At 47.9% G+C, this 14,040-nt stretch overlaps 4 protein-coding genes across 4 annotated transcripts; all 4 read left to right on the top strand.

Moving 5' to 3' along the window:
* Positions 1 to 87: 87 nt before the first annotated feature.
* Positions 88 to 3,660, top strand: LOC131215471 (aminopeptidase N-like). The gene is made up of 7 exons (XM_058209861.1): positions 88 to 809; positions 914 to 1,421; positions 1,486 to 1,724; positions 1,801 to 2,464; positions 2,541 to 3,040; positions 3,185 to 3,263; positions 3,625 to 3,660. The coding sequence occupies exons 1-7, from the start codon at positions 88 to 90 to the stop codon at positions 3,658 to 3,660; spliced, it is 2,748 nt and encodes a 915-aa protein (XP_058065844.1).
* Positions 3,661 to 4,190: 530 nt separating this feature from the next.
* LOC131215470 (aminopeptidase N-like) lies at positions 4,191 to 7,261 on the top strand. Its single transcript, XM_058209860.1, has 5 exons — positions 4,191 to 4,678; positions 4,742 to 5,393; positions 5,468 to 5,706; positions 5,780 to 6,919; positions 6,986 to 7,261. Exons 1-5 carry the CDS (start codon positions 4,191 to 4,193, stop codon positions 7,197 to 7,199), a joined length of 2,733 nt encoding a protein of 910 aa, XP_058065843.1. The 3' UTR covers positions 7,200 to 7,261.
* A 1,416-nt stretch (positions 7,262 to 8,677) lies between these two features.
* On the top strand, positions 8,678 to 9,826 carry LOC131214898 (serine protease snake-like). The gene is made up of 4 exons (XM_058209236.1): positions 8,678 to 8,782; positions 8,841 to 9,335; positions 9,404 to 9,584; positions 9,662 to 9,826. The coding sequence occupies exons 1-4, from the start codon at positions 8,678 to 8,680 to the stop codon at positions 9,679 to 9,681; spliced, it is 801 nt and encodes a 266-aa protein (XP_058065219.1). The 3' UTR covers positions 9,682 to 9,826.
* Positions 9,827 to 10,591: 765 nt separating this feature from the next.
* On the top strand, positions 10,592 to 14,005 carry LOC131214896 (uncharacterized). Its single transcript, XM_058209234.1, has 8 exons — positions 10,592 to 10,643; positions 10,712 to 10,916; positions 10,995 to 11,596; positions 11,668 to 12,070; positions 12,167 to 12,297; positions 12,402 to 12,517; positions 12,594 to 13,509; positions 13,571 to 14,005. The coding sequence occupies exons 1-8, from the start codon at positions 10,607 to 10,609 to the stop codon at positions 13,885 to 13,887; spliced, it is 2,727 nt and encodes a 908-aa protein (XP_058065217.1). The 5' UTR covers positions 10,592 to 10,606; the 3' UTR covers positions 13,888 to 14,005.
* Positions 14,006 to 14,040: the final 35 nt, after the last annotated feature.

The raw sequence follows: 14,040 nt of genomic DNA, 5'->3' as shown, positions 1-14,040 counted from the left end.
TATCCTGATACGGACACATCATAAAAACGCCACCGCATTGACGGTGAGCACTTTAGTCATCCTAGACGACCGCTTCACACCGGAGAGATGCCATCCTTTCAGTGGGTAGCCCTTCGGCTGCTTGTGCCGCTGTTGTTCGTCGGCAGTGAGTATACTGTGGCCCAGTTTACTACAGTGTCCCAAGTTCGGCACAGTACGAGTCGAGTAGACCGCAATCGACTCAACCTCATCGAACGCCCGATCGGCGGAAGTGTGTCGGCTCGTGAGACGGAGCAGTATCGGCTGCCGAACGATACAATACCGGAAGCCTACGTGCTGGAGTTGCGGTCCGGCGTTCATCTGGGAGACTTCAATTACAACGGTAGAGTTTCGGTGCGGATCCGTGCTCTGCGCACCACTCGCTCGATCGTTCTGCATTCCAGCGGAAGTCGCATAACAGGCGTGCGGCTGCAGAACTCCGATCAGCTTCATCTGCCCATCGACCCGTACGTGGCGGATCCTGAGACCGAAACGATTACAATCACTACCGGTACTCAGTTGCTGCAAGGAACCGTTTACCAGCTAATAATAGACTTTGAAAGTGTGCTCCGGGACGATGTCGTTGGCTTCTACCGCATCACCTACCCGGGTGACGAGGTGACCGGTGGCGTGCGTTATGGAGCCGTGACTCAGTTTCAAGCCGTCCATGCTCGGAGTGCGTTTCCTTGCTACGATGAACCCGGCCTGCGGGCACCGTTCACTATCACCATTGAAAGTGGCTTCGCAACGACGGTGTACTCCAACATGCCGGTGGCATCGATTAAAATAATGTAAGTCCATGTAAATTTCTCGAGCCCTTAACGAATGGCCCGACATTCGAATGATCACGATAACATACAGGACGATCGTTTTGCATTTTTCCCCCAAATGGTAGCGGCGATGACACTAAACAAACGCGCTTCCAAACGACGCCAAGCATGCCAACGTATCTAGTGGCGTTCGCCATCACCGACGGATTTGCCAGCAACCGAGTGACGCTGGTGGTGGACTCGCAGGCGCCCAACATCAACATGGAGCTTCTGGCACCGGATTCTTCGTCCGCTAGTGCCCGTTCGTTTGCGTTGAATCGTGGGGCCGAAGTTATTCGGATCCTGGAACGTCACTTCAACCAAACCTACGACCTCCCAAAGCTGGACCAGCTGGCCGTGCCGAACATGTACTTTGCCGCCATGGAAAACTGGGGCTTAGTCACCTATGCCGAAGCGTACCTGCTGTATGATGAGGCGACCGGCACGAACCGCGATAAGGAGAACGTCATCGCAACGATTGTGCACGAGTTCGTCCACCAGTTTTTGGGCAATCTCCTCACACCCCACTGGTGGTCGGATTTGTTTCTTAGCGAGGGGTTCGCCACATTCTACGAGTACTATCTGAGTGCTGAGGTACGAAATTTAAACCCAATTTCCGACCAATGGGGGTTTTCAAGAACAATCGTATCTGCTGCAGGTGGAGCCCAACATTCGCTTCAAAGATGCCTTTACAGTTGAGGCCCTGCAGACGGCACTGCTGGTGGACAGCGCCAGCACCATTCGCCCTCTGTCGTACTGGATCGACAAGCCGACCGACATCGAGCGTATGTTTGACATCATTTCCTACCAAAAGGGTGGAAGCGTTTTGCGGATGATTCACCATGCGCTCGGCGAACGTGCCTTCCTCAAGGGTGTGCGCCATTACATTCAAAACAAGTACGGTTATGCTTCTGGCAACTTCCTCAGGGTGTTTTTGTGATTGATTTCTCCTTTCATCCTCCCATATACGCAGCAAGGGGCGATCGGTTACACCGGACGATCTGTTCGAATCCTTACAGTTCGGCGCAGCAGAAGATGTGGCCCTTCCGCTCAGCCTCGACGTAGCGACCATAATGCATCCGTGGGTTTACCAACCGGGCTATCCTCTCGTGACGGTTCAGTACCAATCCGGAGAGCTCGTCTTCCGGCAGGAACGTTACACTACGACCGTCGAGAACGACAGTCCGGGCGATCGTAGCACTTGGTGGATTCCCATCCGCTACCAAGTGTTGTTGGATGGTGCAACGTCCAGCACCGACCAGCTGTGGTTACCCCAAGGAACCTCTCAAGCGTCGATCCTGGACGTTGCTCTACCTGACGGTGCTTCGATTCTTGTTAATCCTCAGCAAACTGGCTACTACCGAGTGAACTACGATACGGACCTTTGGCTTCGTCTCATTCGGCAATTGAACGTCAACCCGGTGGCACTACCGGCAGCATCGCGTGGCCAGCTGCTGGACGATGGTTGCAAGCTCTATTTCAGCGATCGCCTAGATGCCTCGCTCTTCTTCAGTTTGCTCCAATACACCGGAGCCGAAGTTGACTCCATTCCGTGGAGAGTAGCGTTGTCGAACGACAATCTTGGGGCGTTACGAAATGCCCTCGTACCCGTGGCGTCATATTTCGACGCCTTTGCGGTAGGTTTCCCGCTAGTCGGCGTGACGTGTTTGATGCCACTGTAAACTAATTCTTGTGCCCCCCCTTTTTGCTCAGCGCTTCCTCGTGGCTCAAATCAACAACATTTTTGAGCAACTAACGTTTGATGAAATCCCCGGAGAACCGCACGAATTCCAGCAGCTTCGAAGCGTCGTCATCGAGTGGAGCTGCCGGATGGGAGTGGTCACCTGTCGAACGGAGGCCCTCACTAGAATGCTTAGCGACTTTAGTAACACCGTTCCAGTGCCCGACTACCTCAGGGAAAGTGTGTACTGCGGTGGAATGGTGTCTGCGACGCTTACCGACCTAACCAGCATTCTGACCCGAATGCAAGTTGCAACGAACCGCGCGGAACGGTCACAACTAATCGCGGCCCTGGGCTGTGCGGAAAATGCCGACTTCCATGACACGTTCCTCCGATCTTTGTTCGAAAACGAATCGAGCTACTTGCCTGGAGAGTGGTACGAAGTACTCACATCCGTCTACTCAAAGTCCGCTGTCGGGTTTGCAGCGTTCAATCGGTGGTTGGCGAACTATCCCTTGGAGATATTGCTAAGGTATGCGCTGCACTCTAACTCTAACGTTGGGCGATCTCCATTAGCGCCTGAAGCATTTTTGATGGTTTCAATGATCGTCGATCGTTGATCGTTGAAACAAATGATTAATGTTTTTTTTTGTATTTTTGCTACTTTCGCGTGCAGATTCGGTACCGATCCAGCCTTTGCCAACATCTTGGTTGAGGTCACCCAACGCCAAGACAACGTGGAGCTGCATTATGAGGTGAGCAGGACAGTATTTAACAGACTTGTGTAATTCAGCATAACTACACCTACCATACATTCCACTATACCATACGGAACCATTAAAAACGCCATTTGATCTGTGCCATAAGGGACATCAGCTGCATCGTGAAAACAGAAGCTCAACTGAAGCGATTATACTAATCACTAAACCACGAACCACATTGAATAACTACATATTCCATGACGTGCAGAGTGTCCTATTCGCTCGTAGTTTTAGGTTTGTTGTAACTTACAACTTCCACTAGTGCAACAGTTAAAATGATAAATGTTTACAGCCTTTCAATTAAATCCCTTAAACTATGCTATTTCTTTAATGTCAATTTCTTTTCCTCCTGCAGCTGGTACAACTGTTCATGCAGTTCCAGGCACAATGATGCAGCATCACAACTGGGAAAACTTGCAAAAGTGCTAAAAATACCAATAAAACCATGTCATGTGTGTGTACGCTCGTGGCATTCACAAACTATTGTATCGCCTCCAATTTCTCCCGCTGATAACAAATATGGGGTGTTAACAGGTACGAAGTGTGCCGAAGGGAAGCGGATTAATTGGTTGTAAAAGTGGGCAACGATTAGACTGTCGGGGTATTGCCACGTTCAATGAGACCTCTTCACCTTCGAATTCTCCCCGTCCAGCGATGTCATTTCGGATAGTGGCTACCGTGGCAAGGCAGAACAAGTAATCTAATGTGGAGTTATCAGTAGTCTGCTTTCCGCAGACTCTTGTCCGTCATCGTTTGGTGATAAGATACTGGCAACCCCATTGTTGTAAAACATGCCACTTGATATGCAAATATAGTAAATCGCCACCAATTTGTGTTATCGGTGCTACTCTTCGATTGAGCCTGCTGCCGGTCGGTTAGTATATATTCTTCGCTCCATACAATCGGCCTGCCAGTTGAAGGATGAGGCTGCAATCCGTCAGTTTATGTGCCATTTGGTTGGTGGTGCTTGCAACGGCAGCACCCCCGACCGCTGAGTCGAGGTCTGCGGGGAGGGCTCGTGCATTTGACACTTTCCGGTTACCGAACAGTACCGTCCCGACGCACTACAGCCTTTACCTGGACACCGATCTTCACGTCGGGATCTTCGAGTACACTGGTAATGTGCAGATTCGTATAAATGTGCTCGAGGCCACCGATCAGATTGTACTGCACAATACGCGCAGTGTTTTGACGCAGCTGATCCTCCGTAACAGTGCTAATCTGGTACTACCCGTGAAAGATGTTGATTATGATGAAGAGAAAGAGTTCCTGGTGATCACGACCAGTTCGATACTGACTCCGAACAGCGGTTCCTACACACTCGACATCGACTTCACCAACAGTATTGATCGCAACGATCAGGCCGGGTTCTATCGCTCGTCGTATGAAGATGACCAGGGAATAACAAGGTCCGGGTAGCTGAAGTACTGAGTTTTGGAATTAAGTGTAACGGTTTTTTTTCGCTTGTACAGGTATCTCGGATTGACGCAGTTTGAATCGGTCGATGCGAGAACATCGTTCCCGTGCTACGACGAACCGGGCATAAAGACTACTTATTCCATTCGCATCGCCTCCGGGACGAACTATCATGTACGATCGAATGCACCGATGCTTGGCATTCAGCTGCTACCGGATGGAAAGAAGCTGACCACATTTGCTACCACTCCCCGCATGCAAACCTACCTTGTTGCCTGGCTAGTGTCCGATTTCGTGTACGAACGAGAAATTCTGAAGGAACCCCAGCTGGCCATCGCGACCTGGGCCAAACCAGCTTCGTCGCACCTGCTCACGTACTCCGTCGACGCGTCAATGAAGTTCATCCGGGCGATGGAAGAGTATTTTGGGGAGCATTACAGCATGAACAAGCTCGATAATGTGGCCATTAAGGACAGTGACTACGCAGCGGGAGCGATGGAGAACTGGGGTTTGGTTACGTATCGGGAAACGTCCATTTACTTCGACCCGGATACGCAGGGCGAATCGCAGCAGGTAGGTGTAGTGACAATCGTTGGTCACGAATTTACGCACCAGTTCTTCGGCAACCTGCTGGCTCCCAAGTGGTGGAGCTACCTATGGCTCAACGAGGGCTTTGCGCGTCTCTATCAGTACTACGTGGGCTCTATTGTAAGTAACACTGTTTGCCCGATTCAGTCCTTTGGCGTGGTGCCCTGAAACATTGATTGGATGCCCTTACACAGAGCCACCCCGAACTCAACCTGAGGGAAAGATTCCTGACGGGGCCACTGCAGCGAGCATACACGCAAGACGCTCTGGTAAACGTTCGACCGATGACGTATTACACCGAAACACGCGCGGGTATCAGTAATCTGTTCGATCGGATTGCGTACGACAAGTCGGCCAGTGTCCTGCGCATGTTCAGCTACGCATTCGGAGAACTAACATTCCAGAAAGGACTTCGTTACTATGTGCAGCAAAAGTAATGTCACGAGTTTCAGTTTGGTGGTGTTCAAAGTGTCTCTAACCATTTGACTTTCATCTCTATTTGACAGTAAACTGAGTGGCGTGGTGGAAGAGAGCAATCTCTTCGCTGCACTGGAGCAGGCCGTCAAAGAGGACGCGGTTCTGCCGCTGAGCATGTCGATGCATGACATCTTCCGCTCGTGGTCCAACCAAGCCGGGGTACCGGAAGTGGAAGTTCGTCGCGATGGCGACGAGTTTTACTTCTCCCAAAAGCGTTACTTTGCGGAACCTCAGGAAAATCCATCGCCAAGTTCTTGGTGGATACCGATTTCGTTCACCACGCCCAGTAACACTCAGTTCGAAACGCGGGTCGCCTTTTGGATGCCACCGGATGTGTCAGAAGTGGCCTATACGATCCCGCTAGCTGCGGGGGAGATTGTGGAGTTCAATTCTCAGTCGACCGGCTACTACCGACTTAACTACGAACCAACGCTACTGAACCAGCTGATTGAGAGATTGCAAGAGGACCATCGCTCTATTGAACCGGCCGCACGTGCTCGATTGATCGATGACACACTGCACATTGCTTATCGGACTGGTGACAACTATGAGGCCGTTTTTGAGCTGCTGACCTATCTACGCCAAGAAGCGGACTACGTGCCGTGGATGGTTGCGTACGAAAACTTCAAAGAGCTCCAGACTCTGCTCCGTCACGATGAAACAGCCTCCACACTGATGCAAACCTTTATTGCACAATTGGCCACTCCACTGCTCGAACGGCATGGCGTTTCCCGAAGAATGGGAGAATCTTCTTTCGATGAGGAATTACGACTGATCGCCATCGAAATGGCTTGTAGCGCCAGTAAATCTTGCAAGGATATCGCTCGGGCAGCAGGCAGAAGAAGTGATAGTTATCATGATCCCGCCGAAGTTGCCCTTCAGTGCGTGACACTACGGCAGCTTGGCACCGACGAACGCCAGTCCTTTGTAGCGCAACTGATGCACGCACTATCGACCGAACAGGATTCCTTCTCCCGCAAATACATCGAGGAAGTGCTGAGTTGCTCGGGCAAAGACAATGCAGTGGTGCTGGACATCCTAATGAGACGATTGCCCATGCTCAGTGAAACCGATCGAGCGACGGAATTGCGACGATTGATGCTCTACTCAGATGTGTCCGCTGAAGAGTTGATTCAGCTCATCCAAGCCGGGCTTTCAAGCAGAAAACTGTAAGTTTTTTATTATTTTTACCAGAAACCCTTAACCTCCAACTTCGGTGCATTTATTTACCATAGCAATACGAGCCCATCCATGCTGGCAATGACACTGCAGGATCTGGCCAAGTACATTACTGAGCCGGCCGAAGCGAATCTTCTGCTCTCCGTCACGTCGCAATACACTCCCTTCATGGCTGGTGAAATCGAACAACAACTTGCAGCAAACCGTCGCTGGATCGAACGAAATGTGGAACCTCTGAAAACGGTTTTGGGCCAACGAGTCACAATCTAATCCGGCGGCTCCAATCGATCGAAGATATACCAATAAATTTAGATTTCATCTACTTCTTCTATGATAACTGATTAAAATGGTCGTAAAACAATCGTACTTTTGGCAGACGATGATATGCTATTTCTGTTTTATCATTTATTGCCACATATGTAGTATCTTTGGTAAAGATCCTTATTTAACGAGCTGGGCGCAAGCGGTACGAAAGGGGTTGATATAATCGATTCGTTACAGATATAGGGTGGTCCATATAAACTTTTTTCCGTTTGGTTATTAAGAAACAGTAGTTTAATATTTTTCGATGCTTGAACATTTATTTGAAAGGTTGATTCGCCAAATTTATGTATCAAATACAACTTTTCTAGCAGAAAATTGGAAAATATGAAAAACTGATTAGGTAGGTCTTCTGTAAGCTCATTCCATTTGGGCTCATTTCCTCCTCGGTGGTTAGCGGAATTTTCGTTTTCGGTGTTCGGAAAAGCCACACGTCGTGCAAGAGAAGCCAATACACCCAAAACGAGTGACTGTTCGGTGCAGATTTTCGTCTGGCGGCATCATTGGCTACCGAATGAAGAAGAAGTTGCCGTAACCGTCGATGGTGAAATTGACGAAATTGAAGCTAAGAACTTGGATGATTACGCAAACAAACTATTGACGACCTCTAGACCGACATTAAAATTAATATTTGCCGAGACAGTCGAAAATGTACTCAAAAATAGGTTGATCGAACGGGCTACTAAGCCAGCCTTGGGCCTTGGTGAACATTTGAACGAAATTGTTTTTCATAAATAAAAACTATGAAACAACCTTTCAAAAATATGTTCAAACATCGAAAAACTATTAAGCCGTTAATTTTTTACAACCAAATGGAAAAAGAAGCTTAAATGGGTCACCCATGATCGTGACATTTTTATTGGAAAAAAATGTTGTATTGGAATAAATTGAAATGTTTATACCATGTTCTAGTCTATGCTATATCTAGTGTTAACAATATTAACTTTATATATTTGTATTCTATATCGGTCCCCGTTGATAGAGAGTCGGTAATGCTCGTAGCTGTCAACGCATCGGGCCTGGGTTCGAATCCAGGGACAGGACGAACTATTAACAATGTCTCTGGTGTAGTATTCGTAAAGTATTCGTTCGTCTTGTTTTGATATTCGTAAAGCTGAAATGTAAGCAAAAACATTCATTTTAACATTCCCACCTTCATCTACATCATCTCATTATCTTTAACATTCTAGCGGAATTTTTGGGACACTCCTGCGTTATGTTATTCCGTTAAATACGTTGTTAAACTGATTCAAACACGTTTTTAAACAAACGCACGTGTTCCGAGGTATTCAAACGTAAACATGTATGCGCATCGACGACGGAAAAACCCGCCACCAACACGATCTTACACGCAGTTTCAACAGGTTCTTGGGGTATTCCTTGGCATTCCCGCCTCTCGTCGGCTAGTCGTGTTTTGTGCTTGAAAAATGAAGGTGTTTGTATCGTTGTTGCTGCTCCTATGGCCACTGCTCCTAACGGGGCCAATTCCGCAGGCTTTTGCCCAAAGAAACACTGAGCAAACATCACATATTGTAAAGTATTTCACTATACAAGTAAAGCCCTTTACATTACAATCGAATGCCTTTGCAGGTGCTTCTGGGATCGACTGGTCCAGGCGGACGGCGGCAGTTCCGCTGTGGTGGAGCCTACGTTGGCCGCAACGTGATCGTCGCCGGTGCACATTGCGTCACTGCCAAAAACCAGACACCACTGGATACGGTGCGATTTGGCGCAGGATCGAACAATGAGCAAAACTTTCGCATAGTGAACCACACATTGCACTACCGGTACAAGCCGCAGTTTGAGTATCACAATATGGCCGTACTCTTCTTAGAGTCGAGCCCAGAGGTGGTAACTAGCGGTAGATACAAACCGGCTTGCATACTTAAGCCACACATGAAAACTGGTACCGTGCAGATGGTCGGCGATGGATCGGACGGAGGCGGGTTGTCTCTCCAGACAACGGAACTGGACGTGGTGCCGTCTGAGAAGTGTCACGAATACTACAATCCGATTCCTAAGCTCCGCTTCGGTGTGCTGCTGTGTTGCTTTTGTGCAATGAACTCAAATACATCGGAATGTTCCGTGAGTAGATGAACTGACGAGGGCGCTAAAACATGACTGTTTTATGAAAATGTTGCTTTTACAATTAGAATATGCACAGTTCCCCACTGCAAGTGCTGCTAACACGAAACGGTAAAACTGTTCCGTTTCTGATCGGTCATAAATCGATCGGTAGGGCCTGTGGCTCGAAGAGTCCCGCCGTATTCACGCGCTACGGGTCTTACTACGAGTGGCTGGAAACGGTCACTGAACTACAACTTGAGGCAACAGGTAAAACATACACGCGGAACGTTAATGTCATGTTTTGCTTTACTCTTTTCTCAATGTTTCGATGTTCTTTGTTGCAGATTGCTTTGGTCGTTACTAAGAAATCTGCAGGCACAATACAATCCTTTTCCGGCTTTTCGGCCCCGTAACGGGTGGGTTATGCTTCATTGATAACCTGCCTTTAGTTAGTATCTTCTTACTGGACGTGGCGATGATGAATGGTTTCACGGTTTTATACATCAATAATACGGTATTACATAAATATTCTAATAAATTGAATATTTAAAAATGAATAATCAGTTTCAAATTGATCATCCGATCCGATCTCTTTTTGTTTGCATTTTTTTAATGGGGGTTTTCTTACAAACTGCTTCGTTAATTGATCGCTGTTGTGAGACGGGAATCACTAGTTCAAGCACATGATCCGTCTGGTCAATGCTGTATTGGATGGAATCGTTACCGTTTGACTGGGCGCTGTAATCACCGTTAATTATAAAACCTATCTCGATCGACCGCAGTTGGCACTTTTTTCTATTTTTTTTACTAAAACACACAAATGTGCATTAACACCTAGCATGAGTAGAAACCGGATTTTTGAATGCGTGCTTCAAACAAAAAACCGATAAACAGACTAGGGCATTCAAGTTCGCACACACATGATTCATCCTATAAAGATGGTTCTGACGATGGATGATACGATCGTCGGCACACATCACGTTAAATCTTCGGTTTCAGCTCGCGTCGGCGATACAAGTGTGCGTTTGATTGACAATGTACGTTGCAACGTGCTTCAGTTCTTGGCGCTTTTTAGAAACTAGTTTCGTGTGAACTGTGAGCAAGAGAAGTTCTTCTCAGCCGCCGTAGGAAATCTGTCTCTCCCGGCACGCTGTTGAATGTGCATATCCCAGAACGGAATGGAACAATACAATCTGAGTCTGTTGCTTCTGCTGATGGGGTTCATCAGCCTTCCTGCGATCGACAGCCGTATACAACCGGCCGAGCAAGTTTTTCCTACCGATATCAATATGGCAACGATTCCGACGTTACGCAAGACGCTCAACGGTAAATAGGGCAAATGGAGCCTTTTCCCCTGCTTTAAGGATAACACTGCCGTTTGTTTCTCTACCAAGATTGTCATCTGCGCTACCACAAATACGGAGAGTTTTATCTCGTGTATCCCATCTATGGAGTTCCTGCCCGGCAAGGGGAATTCGCCCATATGGCCGCCATTGGATGGCGGAAGGCCGACGGTTCGCTACAATTCGATTGCGGTGGTTCCCTCATTACATCCCGACACGTACTAACTGCGGCCCATTGCGCACTCAACGATGATGGGTAGATCACCTGGATAGCGAGCCCTCCGCTGATGACGCATCCCCGTTTCATATACTATTTTTATTCTTATTCTAACAGCGAGCAACCCAGCGTGGTGCGCTTGGGCGTGATCAACATCACGGCCGGGCTGTACGATCCACAGAACCAATTTTCCCAAGAGTACGCCATCGAAAGTTTCACGCGTCATCCGGACCACAGCTTCCGTTCCGTTTATCACGATGTCGCAGTCATACGCTTAGATCGGTCCGTAATCTTGACGAGTGCCGTCCTTCCTGGATGTCTTTGGACGAGCAGCACGGTACCGTTCCGACGATTGGAGGCGACCGGTTTTGGACAAACAAGTTTCGGCGGAGAGCGGACACCGATTCTTCTGAAGGTGCAACTATCACCGGTGGAAACTGAGGCTTGCCGCAAGTTCTATCCCAAGAGTGGTACCCGCCGAGAAGGTTTACTCGACAGTCAGATGTGTGCGTTCGACAACAAGATGGACACGTGTGGCGGCGACTCCGGCGGACCCCTGCAGATAAAACTGATGGCAAACAATCGACAAATTCCTTTCATTATTGGAATTACCTCGTTTGGCCGGTTCTGCGGAACAACCGCACCGGGCGTTTACACTCGGGTAGCTCCTTACGTTGCATGGATCGAGCGTGCAACGGGAGAGTCCTTCGACGTTCGAAGTACTGATTGGCTGTTAATAACTTTTTCTAACAGAAAAATGATAAAACGAACTGGCTTGTTCTGCTTTCAGCTTGTTACGTACGCCATCTCAATCAGCGTGAAATCGAAGAAGCAATGGTTGCCAATCGGGCCGGCGATAAAGTGTTCATCGAGCCAGAGAAAAGTTACATGGATTTGGAAACCGTAGCGAAACACCGGGTATACCTTGGTTACAGCAGCACAGATGGCCGTATACAATGGAACTGCGGTGGCGTTCTGATCAATGAGAATTACGTGCTGACGGCGGCCCATTGCGATCGTTTCATACTCAACAAAACGCCTGACTACGTGAAGGTGGGCGATTTGGACATCATCAAAAACCATCCACAAGCGCAGATCATAAAGATCGAAAGATTTATCAAACATCCGAGTTACAGAGAAGGAGGTGCGCTGGAAAATGACATTGCACTGGTTAAGCTACTAACGAACGTAAAGTAAGGATGAGAACACTTAAAAATATGGACCACACCGGAACCGGCTCGCCGACGCTAGTAACACCAATACTTGTACTGTTCTACCTTTTTTGCTAGGATGCAGTCTAATGCAGTTCCAGCGTGTATACTGAACTCTGATGCCGTCGCTTTGCCGTTCTACGAAATGTCCGGCTTGGGACCGTTCAATATGAACAATTTTATCATGGACAACGAGCAGGGATCAAGCAGTAAGTTTGAAGCCATGCTAAATCAGCTTCGAGTTTCATATTGCATGAACGTTACTCAAGAATTGCGAACTGTACATTCACAATCTCTTACAATCCTCTCAAAGACAGTACGCTAGTATTGACGAGGATGCGTGCCGATAGCGCACCCTGTAGAGGAGCATCCAGCGACAAGTTAATTTGTACGAACAATCGTCAACCCCTTGTACCTGGGACGTGTCGGGTGAGCAATGCAACTCGCTGTAGGGCGGCCAACTAGTGTGATAACCCAAAGAAATGATGTGTATGAGTATTTACAGATAGAACACGGTGGTCCGTTGGAACGAGAAATCTGGCATCATGATCGGTACTATGCCTATGTATTCGGTATAACTGTGGGTGGAAGTGATTGTGGTTTCGGTACCGAAGCATATTACGTGAAAATTTCCTCACATATACAATGGATCGAATCGATTGTGCTGGGTGGCTCCACCAGAAAGAGGCGAAGCATCATCCGAACCAGAAGCAAACGACAACTATTGTTCCCATCATCTAACGAAGAGTATTACGATTACAGAAGTCAATCGTGTATTCTGTCAGATATGAGAAGAGGTATTTGCAAGTCATACAATTCCTGCCCAAGGCAAAATATGGGTTCGACTATCACCATTTGCCAACATGGTGCCCAGCCAATTGTTTGCTGTGCCAATTCCAACTCGTTGACACGACCGACGCGTTTATCTGCTAACACTGCTACTAGTAATCCCGGTGGCCTACAAAAGTCCGGTTATAAGCTAAACAGTTGTGTATCCTTCTGGCGGCTGTATAAAAGGACACCGGTCGATGAGTATGAAAGCATTCCATCGGAGGGCCGTCCTGTGAGTTATGGAGAGTATCCTCACAGTGCCGCAATAGGTAGTGCGCAGCGGAACGAGTGGCCCTGCACCGGTGTCCTGGTAAGCGATGAATACGTGCTAAGTGCTGCTAGTTGTTTGGCATTTGCACGTGACCCTCGTTCTGTGCGCTTTGGACAAGACGGTTCGAATGACATTTTTGGAATCACGCAAACCATAACTCACCCCATGTGGGAACGACGGATAGAATACCGATACAACTTAGCATTGGTACGTTTGGACAATCGGGTGCAGTTCTCATCGACGAGACTTCCAGCTTGTGTTTGGCCCAATCTGGATAAGGTTCCACTGAAGTTGTACAGCTTGGGAAATGACAAACAAGGTATGTAACAATTCCACGCTATTTTCGTGTCTTGTAACGACAACCAATATTTTCGTTATAGGACGAATAAATGTATATCCGAGAAGTGCAAAGTATAATGCGGATTGCCGCAGTCTTGCCAGCAACAGCTATTCCATTCTTGACCGCGAATCCGTTTGTATCGAGAACTATTATGTTACTAATACGGTGTGCTCCGATCAGGCGGGCAATCCTGTCGAAGGAATCGTGAAGTACAACGGCACAAGTATTCCATTGGTCGTTGGAATAACATCGTACACCGTAGGTTGTCCATCGTATTCGAAGGATGACGAAACGGTTACCATATTGTCGCGCCTTGCTGCTTATCAACAGTGGTTGAAGCAGAACATTGAGCGTTAGCGATTGAGGTTCAATAAGTCAGATATGTTTCGTAAGATCACGGTCCGTCTTGAAGCTATATTGCGGTAACTCTATTTGCGGAAGCCATTTGCAGTATATTGGCAGCTACGATTTTCATCCGGTTTTGATCTTGTCTTGGTAAACCGTATAACA

This window comes from Anopheles bellator, chromosome 1 (assembly GCF_943735745.2).
Source record: "Anopheles bellator chromosome 1, idAnoBellAS_SP24_06.2, whole genome shotgun sequence".
NCBI classification, from domain to species: Eukaryota; Metazoa; Arthropoda; class Insecta; order Diptera; family Culicidae; genus Anopheles; species Anopheles bellator.
The sequence above is the reverse complement of the archived record's forward strand: the minus strand, read 5'-3'. Positions and strand labels throughout refer to the sequence as shown.

Excerpts from the sequence above, each read along its gene's own strand:
- LOC131214898 (XM_058209236.1), top strand. The coding sequence starts at position 8,678 with ATGAAGGTGTTTGTATCGTTGTTGCTGCTCCTATGGCCACTGCTCCTA. Across the intron at positions 8,783-8,840 it reads CTGAGCAAACATCACATATT|GTGCTTCTGGGATCGACTGG; the intron begins GTAAAGTATTTC and ends ATGCCTTTGCAG. Across the intron at positions 9,585-9,661 it reads ACTACAACTTGAGGCAACAG|ATTGCTTTGGTCGTTACTAA; the intron begins GTAAAACATACA and ends TCTTTGTTGCAG.
- LOC131215470 (XM_058209860.1), top strand. The coding sequence starts at position 4,191 with ATGAGGCTGCAATCCGTCAGTTTATGTGCCATTTGGTTGGTGGTGCTT. Across the intron at positions 4,679-4,741 it reads GATGACCAGGGAATAACAAG|GTATCTCGGATTGACGCAGT; the intron begins GTCCGGGTAGCT and ends TCGCTTGTACAG. Across the intron at positions 5,394-5,467 it reads AGTACTACGTGGGCTCTATT|AGCCACCCCGAACTCAACCT; the intron begins GTAAGTAACACT and ends GCCCTTACACAG.
- LOC131214896 (XM_058209234.1), top strand. The coding sequence starts at position 10,607 with ATGGCAACGATTCCGACGTTACGCAAGACGCTCAACG. Across the intron at positions 10,917-10,994 it reads TGCGCACTCAACGATGATGG|CGAGCAACCCAGCGTGGTGC; the intron begins GTAGATCACCTG and ends TTATTCTAACAG. Across the intron at positions 12,071-12,166 it reads AAGCTACTAACGAACGTAAA|GATGCAGTCTAATGCAGTTC; the intron begins GTAAGGATGAGA and ends CTTTTTTGCTAG.
- LOC131215471 (XM_058209861.1), top strand. The coding sequence starts at position 88 with ATGCCATCCTTTCAGTGGGTAGCCCTTCGGCTGCTTGTGCCGCTGTTG. Across the intron at positions 1,725-1,800 it reads CGCCATTACATTCAAAACAA|CAAGGGGCGATCGGTTACAC; the intron begins GTACGGTTATGC and ends CCATATACGCAG. Across the intron at positions 3,264-3,624 it reads ACGTGGAGCTGCATTATGAG|CTGGTACAACTGTTCATGCA; the intron begins GTGAGCAGGACA and ends TTCCTCCTGCAG.